The sequence below is a fragment of the Cetorhinus maximus genome, chromosome 5 (genome assembly GCF_964194155.1).
Source record: "Cetorhinus maximus chromosome 5, sCetMax3.hap1.1, whole genome shotgun sequence".
Taxonomy (NCBI): Eukaryota; Metazoa; Chordata; class Chondrichthyes; order Lamniformes; family Cetorhinidae; genus Cetorhinus; species Cetorhinus maximus.
The window spans coordinates 101,212,587-101,228,554 of NC_135883.1; the positions used below are offsets into that span (position 1 = coordinate 101,212,587).

Consider the following 15,968-nt stretch of genomic DNA (forward strand, 5'->3'; position numbering starts at 1 on the left):
CACTGAAAGGAATTGGAGGGTAGTTTGTGGATTTCCTAAGAGGCAGCAAAGTAAATGTTTATTTTTATTGATTCCTGGGAAGTGTTTTATAGATATTGCTTTCTTTACTCACTGTAGATAGATAAATAAGTGAATGCCACAGTACATAAATAAATCTTTTCACATGTCATAAGGTAATGGAGAAAGCAAGCAGCTGTGGTTGAAGTGTGCAAAAGAACGAGTAAAGGTGGGACCCTGCGGGTGACCTGGGAACGCTGGGTGAGGGTGAGATCTGAGCCCTGGGTAGAAAAGATAAGTTCCAGAAGTAGAGAGTGGGATTCAGCAGCCTGCTCCACAGAGGCGGCTAGGCAATGAAGCCAATTAAGGTCCCATTCAAGGGCTAATTTCCACTAGCACTGGAACTTGCCTGGTGCTGTATGGGCTCCCCCTCCATGTCGCGAGCCCGGCAAAGCTGCAGAGCTGATCCCTCACCGGGGTGGCTGAATTAGTTGGCAGCAACAGATGGCCACAGTGCTCACAGGGGTCCAGGAGCTGCCATAGCCATTCTTCTGAAAGGTGGGGGGGGGGGTTGTGAATCAACCCTCCACCCTGAAGCCCCTTACAGAAGTTAATCACCTTTTTCACCACTGAAGAGGGAGGCCTTTGTGAGCACCTCCATTTTGATGCACTCCCTAGGTCTCCCTCTTCCCCAGCAGCGTTCACCTATCCTGGGGAGGATGCTGTCTGGACACTGATGCGGGCTACTTCCCTGGTCTGCCCACAGTCATTAATTAACCACCTTTGCATTTGCCATCCAATGAGGAGACTGCCTCACTTAAAGTTGCGCTGGTGGGTGGCGCTAAGGCCACGTGCGTGCTTAGAACCCACATATGGTCCTGACACCTGGGGGATAATTCAGTCTGTTGAGTCTGTTTCTCTCCACAGATGCTGCCAGACTTCTGAGTATTGCGGGAAACTTGTAAATGTTTAGCAGTTTGTGCTGTTTCCCCAGGATCTCCCCACCATGATTCCAAAAGGAGATCAGGACAACTTCAGCAGATGTTCAGGGCTTCCCATTTCCTACTTTTCTATTCCCCACCCCGCTCTCTTAGTCTTCTCATGGAAACACTGACTCTTTAATGAGACATTGTACCTATGGGATCAGTCATGCTCCAGTGCCACAAATGTTCATGTATGATCTTAAGATGATAATTGGTGGCAGCCTATTTCCCCATAGAGGCAGCGCAACCAAATCCAATTAGCCCTCACCTGACAAGCATATATGCCCTTTTCCAGCAGGAATCAGTGGATAACAGTCAGGTGCAGAAACTCTCCCTAACCTAGGGAACTGAAGTTAATTGTCCTGCCCCAGTGCCATTCCGGCCGAGACCATAGGCAGGATTTTTCCTTCGTCAGGCGGGCACGGCGGGTGGGCCTGAAAGCGGCCTTGAAATAGACCGCCACCCGAGATCGGGCCCCAACCGCGATTTCACGCTGGCTGGCCAATTAACGGCCAGAGAGTGTGGAAGACGGGCTGAAATGCTCAGCGCTGCCAGGGTGGGGGCGGGAGGAGGGCGAGCGTGGAAGTCTGCACATACACGGGGGAGCGCACGCTGACAGCTCCCTGAGGGCACAGAGCTACCTCAGGGAGCTGAGGATTTTAATAAAGGAAAATAAAGCTTTAATAAATGATATAAACATGTCCCCACATGTGACTCAGTCACATGAACAGGGACATAATAAAAATGATGTTTCAAAATTTTTAAAAAAATTACTGTTGGAAATCTCATCCTGCCCGTGGATGAGGTTTCCTCAAAAGCACAAAGGCCCCATGGCCTGTTCGCCCACCCGCCAACCGTAAGGTTGGACGGGCAGCGGAAAATAGGATTAAATTAATTGATTAATGGCCTTAATAGGCCTCTTAATTGTCAGCAGGTACACTGCTGACTTTCACGCATGCCTGCTGACCAAAATATCGCGCGAGTGTGCAATGATTTCGGGCTGCTCGCCTGACATCATCGCGCACTATTTTACTCCTGATTGGGTCGGGCACGCGCCCAACTGCGGGGTGCAAAATTCTGCCCCATTAATTTACTACTACCTCTACCCCAGAGAGATGTGGAAGCTAATCACTGAACATGTTCGAGGAGGTGTGGGGTGGAGGTAGATGATCAACCATAGTCTAATTGAATGGTGGATCATGATGGATGGGCTGAATGACCTACTCATGCATCCATCTATATTTCTATGATAGATTGAATCTGTCATCTTCAGCTCCTTATGGCTAGCTATTCACCATCTTTACCTAGCTGAGCTATCAGAGGAGTTGAGGCTCCCTTTCAGGCTTTTTCTATCCTTCCATTTTCCAGAGCCTATTGAGGCTGCACATCATTCCCTGATAATCTATGGACAGTGGAGAATTTGCTCCTAGGTCGTTGCCAATGCTGCTGACACCAGCTGCTCAGAACTGCAAAAGCAGCCCAAGATGATGCATGTGGTAATATTCTCTCTGTCTCTCTTACACACACATTTTACTTTATAGCCTCTACTTAACACCTCCTCAATATGTCATAGCTGAGATCTGTAACTAAGTGAATGGAAGGCCAGATATATAAACAATGCCTATCTTCTAAACATGCACAAATTACATAGATTCTTTTATTAAAGACCAAAAGAAAATCTTCAGAAAGTTAAATTAAACAAAAATAAACTATTGCATACAAACTATTGCCCTTTTCTCCAACATTCTTAGAGCAGTTCCTTGCTGAGCAAATATAAGTTAATTACATTGTAGCCAATCTCTTGCAGCTTTTGTTGGCAGACCTTTAATGGAGCTTTGTGTCACAATTGACAGCGTTGGTAGAATTGCAATAATCAACCACTGTCATGTCTTGTCTTTCATCCATCTTCGCTCCAAGGGTTGGCCGCATTACGAACAATGTTTCTCCACTGATTTCTATTCACTGCTGTCCTCATTGCCTGCTTCACAGCGAGGCCAATCCACCTTCTGGTATTATCCATCCATGGCATCTTGGGTCTCCCTTCTGCATGTTTGCCAGGTGTTTTGCCTCTTTTTCCAAACACTCCACTTCTGTTTGCATCAGGTGTCCAAAATATGTGAGCTTCCTTGATATCACTGCCTCAAACAAGTTCTTCTTAACACTAACTTCCTCAAGCACCTACTCGTTTGTCCGCTTGGCCGTCCATGACACACATAACATTAATCCGTGTCCTTTCATTTCAAATGCTCTTATTCGAAGCTCATCACTCTTCTTGATGGTCCAGCTTTCGCAGCCCTACATTGTCACTGACCACACAAGGGCTCTTAGATGACAAATTTTCGTTATAATTGAGATGCTGTGGCTACTGCATATTCTTTCAAGTGAATTCACAACACCATGACCCTTTGTTAAGTCCAGCCTGAATTTCTTTGGTAGACTCTGCATCTTTGAATTTTAAAATGAAAATAATTTCCTTTTTAAATATTTTGCTGACTGATTGGAAGAGGCAGAGTCTACCAATCAGCCACTAGAATAATTAAAAAGTGAATTATTTTTGTTTTAAGATTCATGTGACACAGATTCCTGCTAATCAAGGTCAGTGGTCGGGAACAACCTTAGACAAACATCTCCTTTGTGCATTTTTACACTCCCTCAACCAACCATCGTTATGATTCCCTTGAATAAGATTTCCTATTTGGTGCCAATTTGTGCCACATCAGAGGCACTTTGTGTTGCTATCAATGTCCATTTGCAACTGGTTTGAAACCACCCATCTGCATTTCAAATAGTACCCAGCAGTTAGCAGACAGATGAGGTTTCATCCTAATAGTTCCAATTGGATTTAAATTCAGACTTGAAAAGACAAGAGGTAAATTTTTATCATCACTGCATGAGCAAGGTGGGATGGATCGCCTGCCCATTATAGGACCCATCTAATTTGCATTCCATAATGAAAATTTGGAAGATTTTATAATGGGCTAGTCAACCATCTGTTAGATGATTGCATGAAGTCAGCATAAAAAATCTCCCTCTGTGCTTATACCAGGCATACCCGGTTCCAGAATCCAGTTTTCTGCTACGTTTATCTATGTTTTCCATCATTCTTGCATTAAATCTAATATTTTTTGCAGTGTCGAGTAACCTACCAAAGATTATATTGAAGTTAACAGTACATACATATCTGTAGAGAAGAGAATGGGATTTGGCGCAAGAACACAAGAAATGGGAGCAAGAGTAGGTCATATGGCCCTTTGAGCCTGCTCCGCCATTTAATACGATCATGGCTGATCTTGGGCTTCAACTCAATTTTTCCGTCCGCTCCCATTTGCCTTAATTCCCTGAGAGACCAAAAATCTGTCTCTCCCAGCCTTAAGTATATTCAACAATGGGGCATCCACAACCCTCTGGGCTAGAGAATTCCAAAGATTCACAACCCTTTGAGTGAAGTCCTCATCTCAGTCCTAAATGATTGGCCCCTTATACTGAAACGGTGCCTCTGTGTTTTAGATTCCCCACCAGTGGAAACGATCTCTCAATGTTTACCGTATCAAGCTTCAGAATCTTGTTGGTTTCAATGAGATCACCTCTCATTCTTCTAAACTCCAGAGAATAAAAGCCCAATTTACTTAGTCTCTCAACGTAGGACAACCCCCTCATCCCAGGGACCAATTTAGTGAATCTTCACTGTACTGTCTCCAATGGAAGTACACCCCTTCTTAAATGTGGAAACAAAGCTGCACACAGTATTCCAGGTGTAGTCTCATCAAAATCCTGTACAATTGTAGCAAAAAAAGCATGTAAATGGGAGTTGAGATTATATCAAAAATGAATGGATTTGCTGGGTCTAAAAGTCATTTCCTGTTCCAAAAATACATACTTTTCTTATTACAAATGTTTATAGAATTTACTTTGTTCCTAATTTATGCTTTCATTCTTAGTGCCTTTTTAACTGGTGACAGAGGATGTACATCTTTAAAGAGGTAAGTTTTAAGGAAGGTCTTAAAGGAGGAAATGGCAGTGGAAAGATTTAGAGACGGAATTCCATAGCTTAGCACCTGGGAAGCTGAATGGTCAGACAATGGGAGTGGAGATTGGGCAAGAGGCCAGAATTAGATGAATGCAGAGTTCTCAGAACGTGGTAGGACTGGTGGAGTTACAGAAACAGGGAGGTGTGAGGATGAGGATGAGAAACTTATGGTGTTAGGGTTAAGGAGTCAACAAAGCATGGGATGATGAGTGACTGGCGGTTGTGTGGGATAGGATATGAGGAGCAGAGTTTTAGGTGAGCTGAAGTTTTTGGATGGTGAGAAAACGGGAGGGTGGCTTGGAGAGTACTGGCATGGCCATCTTGAGGTGACAGGGGCAGGATGAAGGCAAGCTTTGTAATGGAGAGAATATAGGGGGAGGCGATGGCGTAGCGGTATTGTCACTGGACTAATAATCCAGAGACCCAGGGTAATGCCCTGGGGACCCAGGTTTGAATCTGCCATGGCAGATGGTGGAATGTGAATTCATTAAAAAATCTAGAATTAAAAGTCTGTTGTAAAAACCCATCTGGTTCACTAATGCCCTTAGGGAAGGAAATCTGTTGTCCTTACCTGGTCTGGCCTACATGTGACTCTAGACCCACAGAAATGTTGTTGACTCTTAAATGTCCTCAAACTGGCCTAGCAAGCACTCAGTTGTAACAAACCGCAACAAAGTCTCACAAAAATGATGAAACCGGGCAGACCACCTGGCATCATCCTAGGCACCGGAAACGACAACGGCAATCGCATCCCTGTCGACCCTGTAAAGTCATCCTTACTCCTTACATCTGAAGGCTAGTGCCAAAACTAGTCAAGCAACAGCCTATAGTCATCCTCACGGAATCATACCTTACAGATAATGTCCCAGACTCCACCATCACCATCCCTGGGTGGATGATGCTCAGTCCCACCAGTAGGACAGACCAAGCAGAGGTGGTGGCACAGTGGTATACAATCAGAAGGGGGCTGCCCTGGGAATCCTCAACATCGACTCTGGACCTGGTGCTATGAGACTTCAGGTAAAACATGGGCAAGGAAACCTCCTGCTGATTACTACGTAACGCCCTCCCTCAGCTGATGAATCAGTGCTCCTCCATGTTGAACATCACTTGGAGGAAGCATTGAGGGTGGTAAGGGCGCAGAATGTACTCTGGGTGGGGGACTTCAAAATCCATCACCAAGAGTGGCTTGGTAGCACCGCTACTGACATAGCTGCTAGGCTGGGTGCGGCAGGTGGTGAGAACCAACAAGAGGGAAAAACATACTTGACCTCATTCTCATCAAACTATCTGCCGCGGATGCATCTGTCCATGACAGTATCGGTAGGAGTGACCACCGCAGTCCTTGTGGAGACGAAGCCTTCACATTGAGGATACCATCCATCGTGTTTTGTGGCACTACCACTGTGCTAAATGGGATAGATTTCGAACAGATCTGGCAACTCAAGACTAGGCATCCATGAGCCGCTGTGGGCCATTAGCAGCAGCCGAATTGTACTGGAACACAATCTCATGGCCCGGCATTTCCCCCACTCTACCATGACCATCAAGCCAGGGGATCAACCCTGGTTCAATGAAGAGTGCAGGAGCAGCCTGCAGGCATACCTAAAAATGAGGTGCCAACCTGGTGAAGCTATAACACAGGACTACTTATGTGCCAAACAGCATAAGCAGCAAGTGATAGACAGAGCTAAGCGATCCCACAACCAACGGATCAAGTCTAAGCTCTGCAGTCCTACCACATCCAGTCGTGAATGGTGGTAGACAATTAAACAACTCACTGGGGGAGGAGGCTCCACAAATATCCACTTCTTCAATGATGGAGGAGCCCAGTACAGCAGCGCAAAAGATAAGGCTGAAGCATTCAGAACAATCTTTACCAAGAAGTGCCGAGTAGATGATCAATCTAGGCCTCCTCTGGAGGTTCCCAGCATCACATATGCCAGTCTTCAGCCAATTCGGTTCACTCCACGTGATATCAAGAAACAGCTGAAGGCATTGGATACTGCAAAGGCAATGGGCCCTGACAATATTCTGGCAATAGTACTTTAGAACTGTGCTCCAGAACTTGCCACACCCCTAGCCAAGCTGTTCCAGTGCAGCTACAACACTGACATCAACCCGGCTATATGGAAAATTGCCCAGGTATGTCCTATACACAAAAAGCAGGACAAATCCAACCCAGCCAATTACTGCCCCATCAGTCTACTCTCCATCATCAGTAAAGTAATGGAAGGGATCATTAACAGTGCTAAGAAGCGGCACTAGCTTAGCAATAACCTGTTCACTGATGCCCCGTTTGGGTTCCGCCAGGGCTACTCAGCTCCTGACCTCATTACAGCCTTGGTTCAAACATGGACAAAAGAACTGAACTCCCGAGGTGAGGTGAGAGTGACTGCTCTTGGCATCAAGGCCGCATTTGTCCGAGTGTGGCATCAAGGAGCCCTAGCAAAACTAAAGTCAATGGGAATCAGGGGGAAGAACTCTCCACTGGTTGGAGTCATACCAACACAAAGGAAGATTGTTGTGGTTGTTGGAGGTCAGTCATCTCAACTCCAGGACATCATTGCAGGGGTTTCTCAGGATTGTGTCCTAGGCCCAACTATCTTCTGCTGCTTCATCAATGACCTTCCTTCCATCATAAGGTCAGGAGTGGGGATGTTTGCTGATGATTGCACAATGTTCAGCACCATTCGCAACTCCTCACATACTGAAGCAGTCCATGTCCAAATGCAGCAAGACCTGGACAATATCCAAGCATAGGCTGACAAGTGGCAAGTAATATTCGTGCCACACAAGTGTCAAGCAATGACCATCTCCAACAAGAGAGAATCCAACCATCGCCCCTTGATGTTCAATGGCATTACCATCACTGAATCCTGCACTATCAACATCCTGGGGGTTGCCATTGACCAGAATGTGAACTGGACTAGCCATATAAATACTGTGGCTACAAGAGCAGATCAGAGGCTAGGAATCCTGCGACGAGTAACTCACTCCTGACTCCCCAAAGCCTGTCCACCATCTACAAGGCACAAGTGAGGAGTGTGATGCAATCCTCCCCACTTGCCTGGATGAATACAGCTCCCACAACATTGAAGAAGCTTGACACCATCCAGGAGAAAGCAGTCCACTTGATTGGCACCACATCCACAAACATTCACTCCTTCCACCACCGACGCACAGTGGCAGCAGTGTGCACCATCTACAAGATGCACTGCAGGAATTCAGCAAGGCTTCTTGGGCAGCAACTTCCAAACCCACAACCACTACCACCAAGGGCAAGGGCAGCAGACAGATGGGAACACCACCACCTGGAGGTTCCCCTCCAAGTCACCATCCTGATTTCAAATATATCGCTGTTCCCTCACTGTCACTGGGTCAAAATCCTGGAACTCCCTCCCTAACAGCACAGTGGATATATTTACACCACATGGACTGCAGTGGTTCAAGAAGGCAGCTCACCACCACCTTCTCAAGGGCAATTAGGGATGGACAATAAAATGCTGGCCCAGCCAGCGATGCCCACATCCCATGAATGAATAAAAGAAAAAAGGATCCAAAGCTCAGCTAATTGCCAGACAGAATACCGAGGTTGCAAACAATCTGCTTCAGTTCCTGGGGAATGGTGTGGAATCCGTGCTTTCAATTTTCCAATGTTTAATTGGAGGAAATTTCTGCTCAGCCAGGATTTGATATCAGAGAAACAGGGTGCCAGCACTGCAATGGAAGAGTTGAGAGATGTGGTGGTTGTTGTCATTGTGCACAATGTCTTCAGATGAGGGGCAGCATGTAGATGATATTAAGCACTTTCAGGGGTTTCTGTAGCCCATCTGTTACAATGGATAAGTGGGAAAACCCTTGTAGAACATTAACTCCTCACTATTTAAGGACAACAGCACCTTCCTCTTTATGATCAATTTCAACTAGCAAACTGGTAATTTTGGCAATTTAAATAGTTAACTAAAAAGTGCAAAATGCCTTGCCAAGGGGTGACCAACTTTCAAAACATTAAATTGAGAATTATTTTCTTCAAACAAGTAAATAAAAAAGACAAAAACTTAATTCCTAGATTTGTCAAATACCAGAAACATAGGGCAGCAAAAATGCTGAAAGAAGAAGAGTCTGTGGACCTTTAAAAATAGCGGACAAGACTTTGATTCGTAAGTCCTGCCCTCATTTCTGAGAGAACCATTTTTTGCTGGCAGGGGGAATGTAGAGGGGCATGATTCATATAGGCTAGAAACCCGAACACAGCAGGGCATTTGAACTTAGTGTTGAGGTCAAACCGACTCCATTTTGTCTTTCCAAGGGCCTTAACCTGCAGTCTGGGAGCTATGAATTTATGGAGTAGACATAAATGCTCTTGAAGGGCAGGTAAGGTTCAAGTGTCATCGCCTGATTTTTAAAAAAAATCTCCTATTCTTTAAACTTACAAAAAGGCTTAATCTGTCAGTGAGAGTTAAGATAAACACTGTCTGCTGGACTGCTTTGATTGATGGGCCATATAGTATAGGTTAGGAAAAAAAAAAGTCACCTGTTCCACAACTTAAATAGAGTTATTTTTTGACATTTCCCAAGGACTGGTTTTGTGGCATTATGAATGCTTGGCTGAATTTCAAAAGCTACAATTATCTCAGTAGGGGTTCTATGTTCGCAATTTGATTGGAAGTTTAAAAAGGCTCTCAAAGGATTAGCTGTCTTTGATGTGGCTACTGACTCAAGTGCTTTTTTGATTTATTTTTAATCACAAATTAACCACTTGAGGAAATTTAAAAGCTTTGAGTATGTTTCGTGATGGAAGTTTTTCAGTATCAAGTGTGTGTGAGTGAGGGCTGTAATAGATTATTAAACTTTGTTTTTTCAAGTCCACATGGCTTCTGAGGTCTGCCAATGGTGGATGTTGGGTGTGTGTCTGTGGAGGTGAGATGACGGGGGTATGAGGAGGCATGGAGCATGAGTTGGCATGGAGATAGCTTAGGTTGACATGGGAGTATGAGGGGCCATGGGCTGTGGGTGAGAGGGCTGAGAACTAGAGGGCCTAACAGCTCCTAAAATAAATGACATGAAGTCCAATAGAACTGAGGTGGGCCTACTGACTGGCCTGCCTCGGCACTCACACGCTTCTGTGGCCACCTAGATCTTCATCCGGGAGTTCTATCCCGCCCTCACCTCCCTGAAAAATTGGGTCTAACAGGACCCTTTAAGCCGAGGCAGGTCTGCCGAGTTGGAAATTTCCCTACTCAAGCTACCCACCTCGGTAGCGGAGATCTGGCCCTTAGGTTTTAAATCACACCTTAGCACAACTCGTTCACAGTGCATGACATCAATATGAGCAATATTTTTTGCATTTACTAATGCAAGACTCATGACCACAACTTTTAAAGCAATGCCACCAAACATACAGGACTTCATGTCAAAATGTTTTAAAAGTTCATTTTAGTCCCCTGAAGTAATGCTGCAAGACCATCACATTTTAAAACGGCGTCTTTATTTCTATTTAGACCCATGGTGAGCTTGCTCCCTCTTTTTATTAAGTTTTTAATCACAGTTTAACTGGAGAGACTTTAGTGACTGGCAGGGCTTTGTGCAGTAAACATGGAATAACTAGGATCATTTCCAAAATTGGTGGTGGCCTGTGTGGCTTGGCCCACCACCCAGGTTTCTCAATAAAAAATTAGATATAAAGCTGCAACAAAAGAAACCATCCATCAACTAACCACTGGAATTAGTTGCAATTGAGAAGTTATGCAGGAAATGCCTGTAAATAAATTCACCTGCATTCCCCTGTTCCTATACCTAAATTTCCCTAATTGGCTCACTTCCCAATCCAATCTAGTTGTATAAATAAAAAGAAAAAGGTCTCACAAATGCTGGTAATCTAAAGAAAAACAGAAAACAATGTCTGTGGTTGTTGGAGGCCAATCAGCTCAGTCTCAGGACATGGCTGCAGGAGTTTCTCAGGGTGGTGTCCTAGGCCCAACCATCCTCAGCCGGAGGACAGAAGTTGGGATGCTTGCTGATGATTCTGCAATGTTCAGTTTCATTTGCAACTCTTTTGATACCAAAGCAGTTTGTACCTGCAGGCAACAAGACCTGGACAACATTCAGGCTTGGGCTGATAAGTGGCAAATTTTATTCGTGCCACATAAGTGCAAGTCAATGACCATCTCCAACAACAGGTAATCTAACCATCTCCCTCTGACATTCAATGGCATTACCATTGCTGAATCCCCCGTCATCAACATCCTGAGGGTCTCACTGACCAAAAACTGAGTTGGACCAACCATATAAATACCGTGGCTACAAGAGCAGGTCAGGGGCTGGGAATTTTGCAACAAGTAACTCACCTCCTGACTCCCCAAAGCTGTCCATCATCCACAAAGCACAAGTCAGGAGTGTGATGGAATGCTCTCCATTTGCCTGGACGATTGCAGCTCCAATAACACTCAAGAAACTCAACAACATCCTGAACAAAGAAGCTTGCTTGATTGGCGCCCCATCCATCACCTTAAACATTCACTTCCTCCATCACAGGGGCACAGTGGCAGCAGTGTGTACAATCTACAAGATACAATGCAACCAACGCGCCAAGATTCCTTTGACAGTACGATCCAAATCTGCAACTTCCGCCACCTGGAAGAACAAGGGCAGCAGGTGCACTGGAACACCACCACCTGCAAGTTTCCCTCCAAGCCACACACCATCCTGACTTGGAACTACATTGCCATTCCTTCACTGTCACTGGGTTAGAATCCTGGTGCTCCCTCCCTAACAGCACTGTGGGTATACCTGCATCACATGGACTGCAGCAGTTCAAGAAGGCACTTCACCATCACCTTCTCAAGGGCAATTAGGGACAGGCAATAAAATGCTGGCCTTCAAGTGTCGCTAATATCCCATGAATGGATAAAATAATACAGAGCAGCTCCATCAGAATCTGAAGGGTTGAACCTGAAATGGTAATCTGTTTTTTTACAGATGCCTTCTGACCAGCTAAACATTTCCAGTCCTTTTTGTTTCAATTTAATTGTTTCCCTCGCTGTAAGTACACTGAGTGCAAAAGCAGTTTGAATGGAGCAGTTGGACAGCAGTAGGTCAGCCCCACCTAAATATAGAATCTTAGCTGCTTTGCATTTCTCCCTTTCAAACATGACATTGAACTCGATCATATTATGATCGCTATTAAATAATTGTTCACGCATTATTAGGCTGTTAACTAAATATGACACATTATTCATCACTAAATCTAAAATGGCTGGTTCATTGTTGGTTCTATGATATATTGCTTTTGAAAACTGTCTTGAACATTAAACAAATTCACTAACTTTCTGACAAGAGCTAGTCTGCTTAGCCCAATTTAAATGAAAATTAAAATCCCCCATTAAAACCATTCTGTCTTTGCTAAATGCTCATCTTATCTGCATTTACAGACGCTACCAATTCACAGCTACTACAGAGAACAGTGGTATATTTCAAAGTCAGGATGATGTATGGCTTAGAGGGGAACTTGCAGGTGATGGTATTCCCATGCATCTGCTGCCCTTGTTCTCCTAGGTGGTTGCTGAGCCTTGGCAAGTGACTGCAGTGCATCTTGTAGATGGTGCACACTCCTGCCACTGTATAAGGACTATAACACAAGGGGCTAGCAGTTAAGCTATATCTATATAAAGCCCTGGTTAGACCACACCTGATTGAAGTACTGTGAGCAGTTCTGGGCACAAGACCTTAAGAAGGCTAGAACAGCCTTGGAGGGGGACTTACCAGAATGATACCTGGACTCCAAGGGTTAAATTATGAGGAAATATTACACAAACTAAAGTTCTTTTCCCTAGAATGTAGAAGGTTAAGGGGTGATATGATTGAGATTTTCAAGATATTAAGAGAAACGGAGTAGTTGGAAACTACTTCCACCCATTAATGCTGGAGCGATTGTCAATTTTAAATCTGAGCTTGATAGATTTTTGCTAACCAAAGATACTAAGGGATATGGGGCAAAGGTGGGTATGTGCACTTAGGTTGCAGATCAGCCCAGATCTCACTGAATGGTGGAAGAGGTTTGAAGGGCTAAATGGCCTACTTGTGTTCCTACGTTCACTTATAAAGGGGAATTACAATCTGAAGTTGAGTTTCCTCAATTGTTTTGATTCTCCAATACTAAAAACCTGAAGCATCCTTTTTTTGTCACCAGTAATTATAGTTGAAGCTAAACTGCGACTCCAATTATGTTTTACTCAAAGGGATCCTTAAAATGCGCACTTAAGATCTTGAACTTAAGATTGGCCTGCAGCAAAATTTATCAACAGATTGTGAAAAAGCCATAATTGCTATTTTTTTAAATATTGTGTGTGTGATTACTTTTCCCTGTAAAGTGCTGGCACAAACATGATGTGCTGCATGGTCTCCAATGCTACAAATTTATATGGTCTTCTACAAAGGGACGACTTCCCCAATTTTCTGCAGTTTGGGACAGGGGAATATTGAGCAGATCTGTTCCCAAGTCCCTACTCTGAAGATGAGTGTAGTACGGGGAGAATTCTCGTGCGAGCTGTCCTTTCCTGCATTATGCAATGATTTAGCGGAGACTTAGAACTTCATAAGATGCCAGGGATTGTAGTTAAAAACCGATATCTCATCCATCAGTAGTGGCAAACATTGGTGCTCCCCTGTGCCATAATATGAATCTACACTATTGTATTATTTTAACTCCAGTAGCGATGATAAAGTCAAGAGAACAAAAATAACTTGTTAACAAAAACTAGGCTTTTGCTATTTTAGGCATCAAGGGAAGAATAACATAATATTGTATGGACTATTCTGATGCCACACTTCCTGCAACAACTAGGATCTGATTAAACAATGTCCTATGTTTAAAGTGAGTTACTGTGACATACCTCCTCAGGCAGGGTGATAACCAGTTCATGTTCCGTTTGTCCGATCAAAGTCTGTAAGAAGTACTCGCTGCACGCTGCCAGGACAGCCCGGTGGGCACGGAATTCCTTCCTCTCCACCAGAACAGTCACATCGCAGAGGATATCCTGCTTACGCTGGTCGTTGAGGCACAGGAGGATATTTGTACAATGCACAGTTGACTCATACACATACATGGGTGATTCAGGCTTCTCATCCACAGACATTCCGTTCAGACCCTAAAAAAAGAAATGAGGAAGACACTGGATTAGTATTAGATGGCACTAACATGGTTAAAAGCATGCAATTTTTTTTTTACAAAGTATGTATTAGCAGTGATTGTTTGGAGTTTCTTCACTCTATGCTGGATGTTTTAGGCTTCCTTGTTTCAAACTATGTCTGAAGGCAAGCCCTTTGTCCCACACAGTGTTTTCACTTGCCCAGATCTCTGGGTAAGTTTGTTGCATTCCTGGGAAAAGGCAGGCAGAGTGGCCCTTCAACCTATATGCCCATATTTTCAAGAGATCCTACTTGTCCTTCTATGGTGGCAGAAAAAAAGTACGCTCTACTAGCCCCTGAACTAACACCTCATGCAGTACAAACAAAGTTCCCAACTGCTGTGCTAAACTATGATTGAAGTAATATTCTTTAATCATGATACTTTTCATATCATTTTCTTACCACCTGCAGAACGTACCTGGTCTGACCAACTCTCAATTGATCAATATTGTCAAAAAATTGACAGGACCAAACAGACCAAATACTGACCATTGTATACTTTTTAAAAAAGCTGTCAACCAAACAAGTATTTGAACAAATCCCATGGATGTTTGTATTTAAATTGAATGATTGGGCAAAATTGTCCTAGAATTGCACTAAGTGCAATTTTTTTTGTCTGTTGGCTGCAATGGCGGCTTTTCACGCCATATCGTCCCAACCCTGCCGCATTAATTATGCATTCCTGGGAAACATGCCGTTTCGATGGTGGGCAGGCTCTCATTCGCCAGCCACGCCATCATCTCGCCACTTCCTCATGGCGGGCGCCATATTTAAAATGCAGCCGTGCGCGCACCTCTCAGTGCTTCCAGTCCAGGAGGGCACCAGTGAAGACAAGGCCCCAAAACCCAAAAAGACTGCAGCCCCGGCAGATTCAATTGCGCATCCCTGGGACGCCACTAGAGGCCGTCGCAATGTCCTCTACCTCTGCTCTGGCCGCAGGAGGCACATCAGTTTCACCACTCCGGTTTGGGAGGCGATGGCAGAGGTGATCAGTACCAATGCTGCACACAAGAGTTTCGCCATCCAGTGCAGAAAGGCAACCATCTCATCACTCTAAACTCTCAGATTCACAAGGCCATCATATATTCACTGGCACCTCACTCATTGCCAGCTCAAGGGGCGTCACCACTCACTCCCTCTCACACCACCCTCACATCTCCTTTTGGCCTCATTTCCTCTGGAGACTGCCTCCTCAGCCCTCACCCTCTTGAGGCCACTTGTACAGATCAACATGTGTCCCCACTCACACCCTGGGATACCCCCCTTCCCAAGTGATGCCCTAGCCCTGCAGCCTCTTCCCTTGCTGGAAGCCACTTCTCCCCTTTCCCCAAGCAAGCCCCAGCCCTGCAGCCGTCGATAATCCACCCCCGCCTTACGGCTGGCCTGGTAGGTAGAGACCTGCCCATGAGCCCTCCTAAAAGTGGTGTGGTGTTGCCTGTGAAGCTTCGTGTTGATGACTGCGAGTGCTGCCTGAGGCAAGATAGTCAAACAAACCTCAAAATCCCGAGCTAAGTGCAGCTCATCAAGTGCACATCGCTTATGTACAGTTGTGAACAAGGTCGGTGTGCTCAGATAATACAGCGTTGGGCGCGGGGAGGGGTGGGGGGGGGGTGTGGAGGGCTGATTCCGGTGGGCTAGCCTTAAAATGATGTGCAGATATATTACAATGAGGTTCCCGACGTCCGATGGTGGGAAATGTGGCCCGCTATCGATGGGCTGAGCGGACAATCGCAAACTGGTTACACAACGTCGTGAAACTGATTTTTGGCCTT

At 44.9% G+C, this 15,968-nt stretch overlaps 1 protein-coding gene across 3 annotated transcripts in view; it reads right to left on the bottom strand.

Annotated features, from left to right (window-relative positions):
• Nucleotides 1-15,968, bottom strand: part of bach2b (BACH transcriptional regulator 2b) — a 312,106-nt gene that overhangs the window by 64,118 nt on the left and 232,020 nt on the right. For all 3 annotated transcript variants that reach the window (XM_078542272.1, XM_078542270.1, XM_078542271.1), the window contains one exon: nt 13,902-14,156. In XM_078542272.1, the coding sequence (XP_078398398.1) occupies nt 13,902-14,144 (243 nt within the window). In that variant the 5' untranslated portion in view covers nt 14,145-14,156. The remainder of the gene's footprint in view (nt 1-13,901; nt 14,157-15,968) is intronic.